The sequence below is a fragment of the Scardinius erythrophthalmus genome (assembly GCF_964197995.2).
Source record: "Scardinius erythrophthalmus genome assembly, chromosome: 7".
NCBI lineage: Eukaryota > Metazoa > Chordata > Actinopteri > Cypriniformes > Leuciscidae > Scardinius > Scardinius erythrophthalmus.
Window position 1 is genome coordinate 13,279,636 of NC_138227.1, and position 16,298 is coordinate 13,295,933.

The 16,298-nt window shown below is 35.5% G+C and overlaps 2 protein-coding genes across 3 annotated transcripts in view; both read right to left on the reverse strand.

Annotated features, from left to right (window-relative positions):
• The window catches only part of numbl (NUMB like endocytic adaptor protein), a 45,642-nt gene extending 41,177 nt beyond the window's left edge, over positions 1-4,465 (reverse strand). The window contains exon 1 of the mRNA XM_081370246.1: positions 4,269-4,465. The gene's annotated coding sequence lies outside the window, so the exon portion shown is untranslated. The remainder of the gene's footprint in view (positions 1-4,268) is intronic.
• A 760-nt stretch (positions 4,466-5,225) lies between these two features.
• coq8b (coenzyme Q8B) lies at positions 5,226-14,542 on the reverse strand. 2 transcript variants are annotated; one of them, XM_081370791.1, is made up of 15 exons: positions 14,428-14,542; positions 13,643-13,821; positions 13,231-13,551; positions 12,678-12,744; positions 12,263-12,334; positions 12,059-12,178; positions 11,719-11,804; positions 10,426-10,566; positions 10,260-10,341; positions 10,060-10,153; positions 9,771-9,912; positions 9,400-9,507; positions 7,877-7,942; positions 7,490-7,576; positions 5,226-6,302 (listed from the first exon to the last, which is right to left on the reverse strand). In XM_081370791.1, coding segments are annotated over exons 1-15 (1,863 nt in total). In that variant the 5' UTR covers positions 14,429-14,542; the 3' UTR covers positions 5,226-6,005. The 2 variants fall into 2 exon arrangements, with proteins under 2 accessions (XP_081226917.1, XP_081226918.1); XM_081370792.1 differs by having other exon boundaries at positions 5,366-6,302; positions 13,643-13,846; positions 14,428-14,498.
• Between the last annotated feature and the right edge of the window lie 1,756 nt (positions 14,543-16,298).

A 16,298-nucleotide genomic window follows, 5' to 3' on the forward strand; every position in this document is an offset into this window, starting at 1 on the left:
TTTTCATATTTGGCCTAAAATACACAGTAAAATGTAAAAGCATTTGTTTGTTTCCTCCAACTCTTCCTCCTCCACCTCATTCCAGCGGGATCCTCGGTTACAGATGAGAGGATCTGCAACATCTGTTCAACAGCTGAAGACTTCTGGCAGATGTTTGGAAAGGAGAGGATTGGAAACAGGGGAATGTCAGGATAGGCAAAGATGGAAAAGCCACACCCTCCATCATTTGTCTATGTTAGCATTAGGCATGAGTCACAGTAATTACACAGGGCTGGAGCGGCACAAACCACGCCTCCTATACCCCAGTCACAGCCATGTGATACTTCTAACCTTTCAGACGAGTATTTGTGGAAGTATCTTGGCAATCAAGGTGCATGACCATGTCTTTTGCTGTGATCTTGGTATATTATAGCTGCCGTGTGTATTTTTCGATACTAAAGCACTATTCCAGTTCAACGCACATAGACATCTATAAGAATCTATTTCCACTAAATAAATAAATCATGAAAAATATGTTTCAACACAAGTTCACACTCCCATGCTGATTGAGATCATCTGAACGTGTTCCTTCTGAACTTTGTTTAAAAAAACATATGTTTCTAAAATATATTTATTTACTCCCCAAAATAAGAGATGGTCAAATTAAACACTCCTTTAAACATTTAGCAAGATAACTTATTCGTTAAGCAGTGCTAACTGGTTATCTTAGTGGTAAATAAAAACTAAAACTTTCTACTAAAGGCCCCCTCTACTAAATTTAATTGAATTCAATGCATTATTTGTCATTTCTGTGTAATTATTTGTAATTTGTCTTATGTTGCTAAGCAAAACAAAACTGATAATCTTCCAAAAACTCCAATGTTCAATCAAATTTTAAGATGTGAATCCCTCGTTCACATCTTAAAACTAAAGGTGACCGGGCATTTTCTTTTGACACATTTCTAAAAAAAGTTGTAATGGATTAGCCTGGCAAGCCAGACCTACATCAAGATGTTAGGTCTGGAAACTCACCATAGTCACGGCTCAATCCGAGGGGCGGGATAAACGGCTGTCTTTCAAATTCCCTCTGCACGCAATAGGACAGCGCTTCAACCAACCAGAGCGTTTTCCCTACATGATAGATTCAACTTTTGCCATATCTTGCTGGCAAAACGACGAACACATCTTCCTTTTTTTAAGAATGACTTAAGTGCCGTTCTTTGCTCTTTTCTCAAAGAAAAACTTAACTCCAAGTCCTCCAGAGTCGCGGCCAAAGCCGATTCGAAAGACCGTTGTTCTCCATCAGCAGCCGCCATTCTTTGTTTTCAAGTAGCAGCAGCCAGGTAACCGTCGCAACTCTGTCGTGTATGTTAAGCCCGCCCCCGCCTACTCTATACACAACGTGATTGGCCTGACCCAATCTGGGTTTTTGCAGCGAGAAGGTTTATTGAGAGTTGCTAGACGTACCTGGCTGCGAAATACATTTTGTTGCCGCTAGGGTGCGTCTAGATTTCTAGGCTAGTAATGGATGCTATGTCCCTGGTTTTTTAAGTACGTTATGGAAACATTCTTTTTGAAGTTCCATTTGGTGCCATAAATGGTGCAAAAATTGCACCTTAATGGAATGAAATGGCATAATATAAATCATTATTATTATTATTTTTTTATTCAGATACAAATTTGATTGTCTAAGACTTACATTATGAAACACAGCACAGCATAAATCTGTACTGTAGGGTGTGAAATTTGCTTTGCTTTTATCTTCTGGGTGTTGTGGATAGAATTAAAGGCTAACAGCAATGCATCTGCAAAAAAATCAAGCAGTTCCCTGCTGTTTCTGGCATTCGGATGTGGATGCTAAAAATAACAAAGGCATCAGACAGGAGATGCTACTTCATATTTTAAGAGTGCCTCATCACTGCAATCAGTGTGGAATTTCATTTCATTTTGTAATTGCGGTGTCCCTGACTTTGAAGTTGTGCCACACAGGGGAGCTCTCTCAGTCACAAACAGAGAAACGCCACTACTTTTATCCATCTCCTGTTTCTCTATCCCTGTTGCTCTCGCTCTCTCACTCGCTTTCTCTTACGTAAGCACAGAGACTGCTGCGGATGCTTTACAAGAGTACAAGACTATGAGAACACAGAGCATGAGCTCTTGTAAAGCATCCGCAGTGGTTCTGTTTATGGCTGAAACAAGCTGCTCTAATCTTACGGTGTTCAGTTTCATCTCCTTCCTTCACGCAAGTCTGTAACCCAGTCTGTAACCACTGATAGAGATTCCCATCGTCATTTACTAATCATTTAGAAAACAGTATAAAGAAGAACAATTACTCAATTCTCCACAAATGAATAGTGATGAAGGTGCCATAGTGGTTAAGGTCAACATGAAACCTACTCTGAAATGTGATCAACTCTCTGAGTCTCTACCTTTGATTTTGAGATGTTACTTCAGGTCCCACAAAAAAACTTTATAAAACTGTTTATAATCAACAACTTTATGTTAAGTATAGTGATGAACCGAAATTATTTTTTTACTGAAACACCGAAACCAAAATTAAAGTTTTCATTTTGCCCAAAAATTAAAATGATTTATTGAATATATAAAAATGTATTTAAGTTGTATTGCACATATCCGTTAAGCCACATTACAGAGCCCCAAAACAACATTTACTGTTTCTGTTAACTATTTCAGTTCAAATGTTCAATCAAATCAATTTCTCCTCTCAGTCCCTCGTTCACATCTTAAAACTAAAGGTGACTGGGCATTTTCTGTGGCTGCTCTATAGGCTCTGGAATAGTCTTCCCTTTCCCATAAGATCTTCCCCTTATGTGTTAATCCTTCCTCTTTGAAGACTTATTGTTTTTATTTATGTTTTAATTTAGTTTAAGGGTGTGATAATATATAGTTTATAGCAGGGGTGCCCAATCCTGCTCCTGCCGATCGACTGTCCTGCACAGTTCATCTCCAACCCTAATCAAACACACCTGCCTTTAATTCTCAAGTGATCCTGGATTAGCAGCGCAATACAACCAAAAATTCAGGTGTATTTAAAGACTGAATTAGTATTTCATTTGACGAAATAAATTGATTTAGATATAAGTTGACTATATTAGAATATATAAAGTATATGTAAAGGTCAGATAATGTAAAAAGCTCCAACAACCATTAAATACTACCTTAATTTAAGTCAAATCAAACTGGGATCATTGATAAAAAGAATCGAGCTGAACTTCTGAACACATGAGAAGAAATGCCAGAAATTACTGTAGCAAGTTAAATGGATGATAAAAATTATGTAAAATTGATGATAAAAATTATGTAAAATTGATGTAACACTGACGTCTTATGATATAATGTAATGTGGGCTAACCACACCAGACTTAAAAGATTTAAAGGGATATTTCACCAAAATGAAAATTCAGTAATCATTCTATGTCATTCTTCTCTTAAGATATTCTAAAATATGTTTGTTTGTTTTTTCATCCATTAAAGCCAGAAGACTCCAATGTGGTTTTGGACCTTATTGACTTAGATCGCATAGGCAAGACCAGCTGTAACATTTTTCTAAATATTTCCTTTTTTGTGTTCAACAGAAAAACTACTTTTAAATACTTTAGTATACATAATTTTGATTTGCCAGCATAGGCTTGCCGATCCATTCAAGTATGATGACTACATCAACTAAGAACATTATATAAAGACAATTAATATTATTTGTGCATTTAATTATTCTATGCTGATTATTATGTTGCTGATAATGATAGTCTATATAAAGCATCTATACACTGCAGTCCTGTACTCATATTTCATTGAGGGCTCTGACAAACTCCTCACAGTGTAAGGCCTAACCATTATTGATCAAAAACAGTCATCTAATTATTGATGAGGATGGCTATGCGTTTCTAATAAAGGCATAATATCACTCTCAATAGAGACACCTTAAATGTTACATAATTTTACACTGGATCATGCTATTATCATCTATCATATAGGCTAGGTTGTGTTTTATGATGCTGTGTGTTCAGAAACATCTGGACTCAGTCGCACTTACATTCTTGTGTATCCAGAAAAGGAAGTCTTGATGTTGTTTTTTTAACCCCATCATACCTTAAAACTCTAAGGGAATAACTCCATTATTTATATCTTCATGTTTTATCATAGATGGAGCTGATGAAGCAGATATGAGCAGACATGCAATCCCAAACCACTTCAGCTGTATTATATGATATCCTAAAACTATAAATAATGCATGTTAAATGAGAGCACAGATTGCCATTGGGACTTACCGAATAGAAGGATACTACAATGAGTGTCCGTGCCGCCTTTTGTGTAATCCAGAGGAAATATGGGGGAAAAAATTATTTAAGATTATTCTACATCAGAATTCCTCGCGAAACCGACGCTCTATTAGATGCACGTGGCCTGAGGCGCTTCGAATGGTCGTAAATTTTAAACACGGTCGTGAGAAATGGACGGATTTTTGATAATCTCTGCGTTTGTTATTCAGTGAGCAGCAGTCACTGGCGCATAGACTGCGCTCCTCCCGCGGCTCCACCCGCTAGCCCCGCCCAATCGACGAGCCCATTGGCGCACACGGGCGTTTATGCAAATTTTCTCTTCCCGCTGATGTTCAAGAGTCTGAATGGGACCATACAAGTATCCAGACGGCAGGCATAAAACACCGTCATCTAGAGGCCAAACCACACTTTTCTGAACGTTACCGTGTCTGTATTTTCAGTTTTTTTTTTTTTTTTTTTTTTTTTTTTACTGAGCGATTGTTCATAGATACTGACTTTATAATTTTAGAACTAACAACAAAATAATTATTTGTTGAAAAATAAATAAATAAAAATATTAAAACAATACTTTATATATATATATATATATATAATGAGAATTGATAATAATAATATTATTAATAATAATATTACCATATTCATGTACCATTGTATTTACATTTGAAGAGTTCAGATGCAAAAGCCTCTAAGTGCCACCTGAAATTTTTATAAAGCTTGTATATTTAAGTCATATTATATGCATATATATATATATATATATATGTATATATATATATTAAATTATATTATATATATATGTATATTAGTATATTGTATATTATTGTCACTTAAATGACAATTAATAGGTATTTTGCATTGCCATTTGAGTGAAATTATTTAACTTAAATGTACAAGCTTGATAAAAATGATCATTCTAGAAGAAAATTTCAGATGGCTTTTGCATCTGAACTCTTCATTTATTCCAAGGATTTCCAAGGAATACTATTGGTACTACCATGGAACATGTGGAAAACATGGATCATATTTAGTGATTTAATAAATAAATTGATAAATAAATAAATAATAAGAAAATATGCCGAATATCTGGGTGTGACCTCAGATTTATAATTTGTTCATCTTTAAAGTAATAAACAATTATCATATTTATGTGTCATAGTATTTACCTCCGTTTTCACAATATACTGTATGTTAGTGGTCTTAATTCAGTGGTCTTAAAACTATCACAAAGACAGTGTAATATTTACTAAACCATTATTCACTAATATTTACTATCTGCTACACCAGTTATGTCACATACTTTTAATGATGAGAAGAGAAATACACACATTGACTTTTCTTACTTGGTATAATTTGAAACATGATGTTGCAAATCAAACCGTGCGGTCAAATTCTATTGTTAGATTTATATCATTCACAAGAATTCTGATTTGTAATTCACTCCACTGGAGTAAAATCGTTATATTCATTGCTTACAGTGTCATAACTTTAAAAGCTTGGCAATGATAATAACAAGACCTTGTCAACTAATTCTAAGAATATCTACCTTTGCATTCAGTTTTTGTTTTTTTTTCAATCAAAGAAAATAAAAGGGAAAAAAACATAATGACACAATTGAACTTTCTATGTTTACATATAAATAAACATCTGTGTGTCATGATGATCTTGAAGTTCTTGATGATCTTGAAGTTCTTGAGTGATTAAATGGTCACATATAACCCTCAAAACCTAAACCTGCATGCATCTTTCCTGTCGTTGAAGTTTGTAGGCATTGTAAATATCAAGGAACATATTTCGGCAGGAAATGTGGGCCTTTAGCTTGGAACAGATGAGGAATGAGCCAGCCATTTTGCGGTGCAGAGAGTAAGTCTCCTCTGGAGGAGGAGTGAGACGGTGTCGAAGCATGACAGGGATCAGGCTCTGGATGCGCTGTGTGGTACTCTGAGTGCCAAAGTCAAACACTTCCGAAGAAGCAAACGCTTCACCAAGGATCATCACTGCCTCCACGTGTGCATCCTCGAAAGCCTGAAGAGAATAAGACCATTTTTTTAAAGAGGACAGTCTAGAAACAATAGACACTTAAAGGGGTCATATAATGGTACATGCACTTTTACAAGTTGATTGTACTTAAATGTGTATTGGCAGTGCCTGTACACAACCATCATAAAATGATAAAAATCCATCCAGTGTTTTTTTTTAATCTTCTTATATGTTTCCCCCTCTCCTGAATCAAGCTGTTCGATTTTGTTACGTCACAAAATCGACGCCCCGCCCACGATGGTTGATTGACAGCAACGTTTCAACACAGACCCGCCCTCGCGCCCTCGTGAGCGAGCTGTCAATCATAGCCCGCGCCAACTGGCGCGTTCATTGCTGATAGCTGGAGCACTGAGTAGAATGGCGTCTAAGCGATTGTGGTGTTCTTGGGTGTTATGGTAATAACGAACACAGCAGTCATTTTGATGTTCCTAAATCCGTACAGCTGAAGACGCAGTGGCTGAGTTTGTTTTCAAAGGGAATTCCCCGCGCTTTTATGTTTGCGCGAATCATTTCACTAGACTGCTTTACAAACGAGGGTCAGTATAAAGCTGGTTTTGCTAAGAAGCTGCTCCTGAAAAAAGGATCGGTACCAACTATTCGTGTTCCTGCTGCACCTCCAGAAGAAGTGAGTGAGTGTAACATTTTATTAACCTTTATATTAATCTTTATATTAATCTGTGCAAATCGCTTGCTGCACGCTTCACGATGAATGCGGATATTTTTACACTCGGGGTACATTATGGCATGTTTTCTATGTATGACGTTCTCAATATAATTCATAATCCCATGTTTATAACAAACAACGCGTTATGGTTATTGTGTTAAATTGTGTTACAAACGGTGTACGCACAGAACAGAGGGGCGGGGTGAGCAGAGCTCATTATCATTTAAAGACACATGCACTCAAACGGCGTGCTGAAAACAGAGCTGTTTTTGACCAGGTAAAATTTGTGTTTTCTTACAATACTAATGAGAATTTTTAATTAAAGTATATTACAAACTTTTAATTTAGACCCTAAAGAATCATATTAGCTTGTACAAAAATGACATTATATGACCCCTTTAAATCTTTAAATCTAGGGGGAAGTAAAGGAAAAAGTGGATAGAAAATATCCAAGACAGTAAAACTATTGGGCATGAGTTTTATAAACCAACCATATACAGCCACAAACCTTGGCTTCGAAACCGGTAAGGAACTTCAGGTCTTTAGATTTCTGCAAAACAGTTGCCCTGTCTCCGATTGACGCTGCATGAACCACCTTGAATGACAATCATACACACTTTAAGAAAGATACATAAAAGGGAGCAATGGCAGTAATGATGTTCTTTTTAACATTTACCAATATTGTTGCATCATCTTACACTGTTTTTAAGTTATATTGTGAATTTTATAATAATTCACATATTTATTAGGTTACTGAATGTGTCTATGATGACAAAAATAGAGATTCCTATTAATAACAAAAATCTCAAGCTCACTTCTTAAGCAAAGCCCCTTCACATCCCATTCCAGCCCTACCCGCTAAGGTGTTGTGTAAAAATATTCCCAAAATCTGTACCTCAATGTAATCATCTGTGAATGACTCTGGGTAATCTCGGCAGGCTCCAAAGTCCAACAGAAATATCTGTTATGATGAAGAACAAATGAACAAATCAAAGTTGTACATACTGTTTCAATGGGGAGAAGTGGAAAGGTCTAACAGCACCCTGAACACAAACAGACATGCAATTAAGAAATTATGAAAGAAATATGGAAGTTAAAATATACAATATTACAATACACTCACCTAAAGGATTATTAGGAACACCATACTAATACTGTGTTTGACCCCCTTTTGCCTTCAGAACTGCCTTAATTCTACGTGGCATTGATTCAACAAGGTGCTGAAAGCATTCTTTAGAAATGTTGGCCCGTATTGATAGGATAGCATCTTGCAGTTGATGGAGATTTGTGGGATGCACATCCAGGGCACGAAGCTCCCGTTCCACCACATCCCAAAGATGCTCTGAGGCGTCAAGGTTGTGCGTGTTGTGGCTTCACAAATGCTTTGCTGCATACCTCGGTTGTAACGAGTGGTTATTTCAGTCAAAGTTGCTCTTCTATCAGCTTGAATCAGTCGGCCCATTCTCCTCTGACCTCTAGCATCAACAAGGCATTTTCGCCCACAGGACTGCCGCATACTGGATGTTTTTCCCTTTTCACACCATTCTTTGTAAACCTTAGAAATGGTTGTGCGTGAAAATCCCAGTAACTGAGCAGATTGTGAAATACTCAGACCGGCCCGTCTGGCACCAACAACCATGCCACGCTCAAAATTGCTTAAATCACCTTTCTTTCCCATTCTGACATTCAGTTTGGAGTTCAGGAGATTGTCTTGACCAGGACCACACCCCTAAATGCATTGAAGCAACTGCCATGTGATTGGTTGATTAGATAATTGCATTAATGAGAAATTGAACAAGTGTTCCTATATCCTTTAGGTGAGTGTATATACGATTTTGAAATATGATCACATTTTTAAATAACTGTTTTCTATTAATATCATTTTAATATAACATTATTATAATTTAATAGCAGTATTTTAAAATGTAATATATCCCTGTGATGGCAAAGCTGAATTTTCAGCATCATTACTCCAGTCTTCAGTGTCACATGATCCTTCAGAAATCATTTTCTGACCAAGAAACACTTATTATTATTCTCAATGTTGAAAACAGTCATGCTGAGCAAACCTTGATAATAGAAAGAATTATAATCGTCTTTACTGTCACTTTTGATCAATTTAATGCAAACTTGAGCATTAAAGTATTCATTACTTAAAAAAAAAAAAAACATTGTACTGACCCCAAACTTTTGAAAGAGAGGGTCTATAGATTAAATGCGATCTTGACGTGATTTCTAAAAAGTGATCAAGACCTTTAGAGCTGATTGGACTGAAGAACACATGCACACATTAATAGTTTTGAGTAATACAGAATGTGTGTGTGTGTGTGTGTGTGTGTGTAAGATGATTAAATGGGTTAATGTGAAACTATAGATGAGCAAATACATCTTGTCATCAGTACCTTAGTGGTTGCTCACCTTGTTCTGTTCACTATTGTAGAAGAAGTTGGACCAATTGGGGTCTGTCTGCATGAAGCGGAACTCAAACAGCTCTCTCAAACACAACTGCAGGATGTTAAAACTTATCTACCGAATAAAGGTGAGCAAGAATTATTTTCTGAAAGTTCATTTTCACAGTGAAATAAAATAAGATATCATTAGATAAACAGTCTCAAATTGCCAAATCAGGAGAAATACTATTGTAGATTATTCACACAACTCTTAGGTAATATGCAAAGGGTATATCTTTGATTAAAAGATTTAGTAAAAAAAAAAAAAAATGTAAGCAAATGAATAAATAAATCAAACAAAAGCTTATTGCAAATGTCTGTTCTCTGTTTAAAACTCACCTCATTTCTAGTCTCCTGATTCAAATCAACACAGCTGTCCAGTGGAACTCCATTAACCAGTTCCATGGTGAGCACACGACGACCCGACAGCTCATCAAAGACCTCAGGGACCACGAATACTGGATCTCCTTCAAGCAAATTCCTGTGAGAGTCAAGAAAAATAGTCAATAATGTGTAATAATAGTCAAAAACATTACCGACCCCAAACTTTTGAACGGTAGTGTTGTTGTGGTTCATTCAAACGGTACACAATCCAGATATTTATTATAACTGAACATTTATTATATACCTGAATCGCTTTGCACACTCTGCCTCTCTCTTGTAGTCACACTCCCATGCCAACTCCCTCTGAAGAACCTCGAGACTACTGTCAGCAAACAGACCTGTTCAAATAAATCAACAGCTACTGACATCCCACACAATGTGTATGACTCAATGTACCCAATTTTTGAACTTAATATAAAAAGGAAAACAATTGGCAGTGCTCACCATCAGGCAGCACAACACTCATCTTCAGAACAGACATAAGATTGTTGATGTCACTATGAATGCTCTCAGCGACACCAGGGTACTTATGAGAAATAAAGAAAAGTTTGTTTACACAAAACATTAATATATCTTGCAAAACATTAGACTGCTGAATTCTGTCTAATACCTGTATCTTCATTGCAATTTCCCTGCCATCAAGCAAAACTCCATGATGCACTTGACCAATGGAGGCAGCAGCAAAGGGTTTTTCCTCGAATGATGAGAGTTTCTCCCTCCATCCAGACCCTAAGTCTTCCTCAAGCACTTTCTGCACATGGGGTTTCAACATAGTTGGTGAGATATCACAAAGTGAACATAACAACATCTGAAAAACGTCAGTTAGTAGAAACTATTAAGGGTTAGAAGCAACACTAACAACTGCCATCAGTGTCATATAATGCGTTTTTGTCCTCCTGGGAAGTTCGTATTCACAAAGTCACTTTTGTCAAAGCAAGATGGCGTTGCACCTTCTCTTAATTACCTACACAAAAATACAGCAAGGTTTTTAAACTCTACTTCTAGAAAATGAAGAACAAAGAATGTGCATCAGATGTGTTTTGCTTTTTAATGGTTTTAATTTATGAAGCCACTGTATACTTTATCATTGCTATATTACAATGTTATCATATTTTGTGCAGGGAATTAGCTTATTTTGTAGTACATAAAAAAGCCTGGCAATGTCACTGCTAAATACCTATAAATATTGTGGTAAACCACCACGTTTTTTCACTGACAAACCCCAAACTCATACAGCTCGAGGCTTAATAAAAATCCACTATGTGATGGCATTCATGTGCGTTCAACTCATAAATGTGAACCAGCTGTATAAAGTGCACTGCCATCTACGAAACAGCATTGTTATGGTTAACTAAAACTAAAACTATTACAAATTGTTTTTGTTCATTGAAATAAATCTAAAATAAAGATGAGAAACTTTTACACATTTAGAAATGTTACATTGGCAACTGACTGAAACAAATAAGTTTAAATTAATGTACTAAAATTACTCAAATAGAAAGTGAAATAAAAAATGAATTAAAGCTAAATAAATAAATAAATAAATACAAAAGCAAAATTGCTAAAACAAACTAAAATTATATAATAAAAAAAAATTAAAATGTGAATAAATAATATAATAGTAGCATATGAATAATTGGACATTTCTATCTTTATTTCAAGGTAGTGTCTTAACAGTATTTTTGATGAATATTAAAACAGCTTGTTAGTAAAGAGTCTTTCCAGCATGGTGCTCATTAACCCAATTATTTCAAGACATCAAGGCAGTTTTTAATGTTGTGTGGTTAATATTTTATAAGATCATCATCATCATCATCATCATCATCATCAAAAAACCGCCCCAAAAAACAGAAGAATGTTTTCATAACACTGCATCAATGAAGTAGTAACCACTGTAACTTACATGCATTTGCCAGGCTGGCATGAAGTCTGCACTCTGTCGAACCCTCTCAAATATTTTCTGCAGTTGTGGGCTAATGAAACTATTATCTATTGAGGACATAAAAAATGTAAAACATCACAGCGGAAAATTTCCTAACACCACAAAAGTATCTAATTCTTTTTGTGCCTTTGGAATGCTTTAAATAATATTTAGTGAAAAGCAACAAAGGACAGAAAACATCTGGAAGAGTTTCAAGCTCTAAAATGGGGCTCTTGAAACAGGAATATTTAGTGTCATCATGTATATGAACAACTGAAAGCATTTGGTCCCAAAGTATTCACAATAAAATTAAATTACATACCCTGAATGCTTAGCATCTGTCCAATCTTGAGGGCCGCTCCTCTAACCTTACACAGTGTGTTCACTATTCTCTCTGCATTGGCCTCTGACAGGAGGGGAGAGTCTAAAAGAGCCCCCATCTCTGAAAGTGAAAGACACCAGAAGAAATTGGACTAATATGCCCAATAACAGTTTTAGAAACAAGGCAAGGGGTACCACACACTACCTGAGCGTTTTCCACCAAAAGACTGTTTTGCAACCTCAGCAATGGCTCCAATGCCTAAACCAACCACTAATCCTGCAAAAGAAAGCAGCAGGATTATTATGAATAGTCCAATTAATGCATTTTTAAGGTGTGACCACAATTATCAATAGTGTAGCGATGTAAGAAGCCAAGTAGCTTTCTGTTGGTCAACACGGCAAATCTACACAACCAATTACCCCGTTGCCCCGTTGCGAAATCCACTTGGGGAAACCTTTCACTTTCACAACTGAATAAAAAAACTGAATATATATATATATATATATAAATTATAACAATTTTATAACAATGGAAATTGAAAGTAATACAGCAAATAGAGGTTTTTTGTGTGTGTATTATACAGTCTGCAGTGCAAATAATAAAACTGAAAATCACTGACCCCCAAAATTGGCAAGGCGACTGATCCGCGTGGCAGGTACCTTCCGCTCTCTGGCTCGCTCGCTAAGCTGCAAAGCATCAAAATCATACCGCTCAATAAAGTCTACAAATGAGCAGCACATGCTGAAAAAGAAAACTGTAAATAGACACTTTTCATACTAAACAATATACTTCAATGACAAATACATTCCAAAATGCCATCAGAGGAGCTTTCATTTTAATTTTATGATTTTGTAATTTTTGTTAGTTTTTTATATTCCTATTTAAGTTTAATTCATTTTTATTTCAGTTGTAATTAATTAAATTTTTATTAATAATTATGAATTTATTTTTTTATTTAAGTGCTTCAACTTAGATGCGAATACATTTCCAATTTTCGTTTTTTCGTCTAATATTTATGTTTTATTTTAGCTTAATTTCAATTGTTTTAAATGTTTTAATAGTTTAACAAGCTAATGGTTTTAGTTTTAGCTAACAAAAATACATTTTCAATATATATTAATTGTAAATCACAAGACAAGTTTTCAACATAACGTTAACATTTAAAACCTCACCTTTTGCCGTACAGGCTTGGAAATATTCTGCTTTGCCTCCCGCGCCTTTTTAATGTCTTCAGGGCTTAACCTGGCCACCACAGAATCGTGGACAAACCTAGTGTGGTGACGAGACATTGATATGTGCAGAAATCGAGTGTTTTGACCAGGCCAACCAGTTCCGCCAGTAGGTGCAGCAAAAGGCGTCTCTGACGTTTCACCCCTTCCATCTTTGCTGGAAATGTCTGGGGGCATTTCAGAGCCGACTGCCCACTTTGCTGCTTCATCCGGGTCCATCTCCTCCCACTTCTCAATGTCAGGAAACTCATCAGTCTTGGGAGTCTGAAAATGTCCATTTAAAAAGAATTTATCTTACTATGTTCATTCATATCTATAAATGGGCAGAGAGATAAATCTTTATGAGTTCACTAACCACGCTTCCTCCCATTACAGTGCCCATCACACCCTCGACCGCCTCCGTTGCAGCTTTGACCCCTGCACCAAAGGTCGAGTTACAGGCCATCAGTCGGAGTTGTTCGCCCTGAATGTTGGCGAAGGCAGCACCCACCTTGCTGGCCCCCCTCAACACCTGCAGCACTTCTGCCAACATCACTGAAAATCACAGGTGCAGACGAACCTTCAAACATCATATCATTACTGAAAAGTTCAGAGCAGGCAGTTCTTTTAGTATTATTTATTTATATACTATTATAGTTTATTAATGAGTTTTCAGTTTTCAATTTTGATGTGTCTTTGTCATTTTAATTATTTTTTTATTTTTTTATTATTTTAGATTTGATCTATTTCCAGTTAGTTATTTAGTGCTTCAACTTAATCTTATTTCAGTTAGTTGCTTTGGCAACATTTCTCATTTACATTTAGTTTAAGTTGTTATGTAATGTTAATATTTTGTAATATTATAATATTATGTAATTAATATTTTATTCGAATCATATAATATTATGTTATATCATATAATTTCACTTTGCTTGTCATTGTGAAACGCATGCATTTACAATTTAGCATTTGCAAATGTGCGATTAGGCTTGATGTAATGTAAAGTTAAGGCACATTACAGTGCATTTATCCCATGTCCAAATTCATTGAGATGGGCATTAATAATACTATTGAATATTTCAGTATTAAAAATGTATCCGATCATGGAGCATTTAATAAATAAGTACAGAGGTGTAGTTTTCTAACAACAATAATACTCACTCGTGTTGAGAGATTGGTATCCTTCTCAGCGACTGTGAGAAGTGTCCTTTCTACTGCGCACACCTCTGTCTGTTTTGCAACCACTACCGGACACGGAAAGACTCTGGTGATTGACAACTGATATGGCCAACCAAATTTGCAGATATCAAAAAGGGGTTGGTTTTGCTGCTGACAACCAATCACGAGTGGAAATCAAACACGTTTAACATGGTAACCATAGTATCAGTTTTGACATACACGTCTTGGGCCAATAGAATTTGGTCAGGGCGTATCCGAATGTCTCAGTGACCAATGATCCGGTGGAGGATAACGCCGTATACTGGCCAGTGTGAGAAGTGCAGTTACAAACGACGCTGTCGCTGATTTTGATTGAGTGAAGCGCAACTAGCGGAGCTAAGTGACTTTCATTTGACTTTCTGGAGGAATTAATAACATATTATCAGAAAACTGCAGAGTATGTGTGTGATTCTCCAATAGAATATTATTAAATGTTCCTGAAACTTTTAAAACTTAAACACATCCACACTAAATAAATCGAAGATTATTTTTAAAATGTTGTTTAACGTTACATAAATGCACCGTTCATGTTAGCCTATCTATTTTAATAAAATTATGGCATTATCGCTTACCACCCCTGAAACCATGTGTCTTTTAAGATACATTATGTCCTGCAAGAAGGAACTTTTTTTAAATCATAACTCTTTTATAAAGTTTATGTCACTAAGTTTTGTCAGCAAATATTTATGAAAACATTAAAAAATTCAGGCGAAATGTAAAAAAAAAAAAAAAAAATCAACGTTGATAAAGGCCATGATTTTGTACTTCACTTAGCAGGTTCTCATTTATGACTGTTACAGGACAAACAAAAAAAAAACATTAAAGTAGGATTTGTACTGTAATAGGTTAACTGTAGTCAATAACAGTCTAATCTAAAAGTTTTGTACAAAATGTGTGCTGTTTTACTGTACACTGTAAAAAAAAAATCTGTTACATTTACGGTAAAATACCAGCAGCTGTGGTTGCCAGAAATTTACCATACAAAATATGGTAGCAAAATTTTAGATTTTACAGACTTTACTTAAATTTACAGTAATATACCGTATTTAAGTATCTGATATAATGTTAATTTACTAGCCTATTGAAGTATTTACCAGTATTCTGAAGAATTTATTGAAGGTTTGTAGTGTAGCAGTCCTTCAGCAGCGATGTTAGCATGTCGCCCTTCAACAATCTTAACCCAAAGTTCTGTGTCTAAGACAGAACTGTATACATGAAGACAAAAGGTCTACAAACAAAGGAAAACTGTTAGGACCTCCTACAGGAGATCGATCTAACTTGCTAATCCACTCTGAGCAATGCTGGTTCTTTTTATTCATTCACACCAATCAGTTTCATCTGTATGGGCCATTTGGCACACACCTTTGCAGACACAGACAGAGTTGAGTAAATCTAATGCACAGTAACCATGTAAATGCATCTGACTTAAGGTAACTGAAAATACACATAATCTTTCAACAGTCACATGATGAATTAAAGATCATCACAAGCAGCTCTTTCATAACAAAATTAATATTAATATATAGAAGCTGCACAGTCTCATTCATACAAACACTAAACACCATCATGTTGGTTTTTTGTATTTTTTTATTTTTTTTTATTTTAACAACATTAAATGTAACATAAAACCCTAATGTACATAACTGATTAGAAAAAACTAAGAAAACTATGACGAAACATAGTTATTTCAACAAAAATACATCAAATGTGAAGTGTCACGCAGGGATTTGTTTTTTCACTGTAAATTATACAATGACTTTTTCTTTTTCACTTCCAAAAACTGTAAATTTAACGGTATTTTACAGTAAAATTGC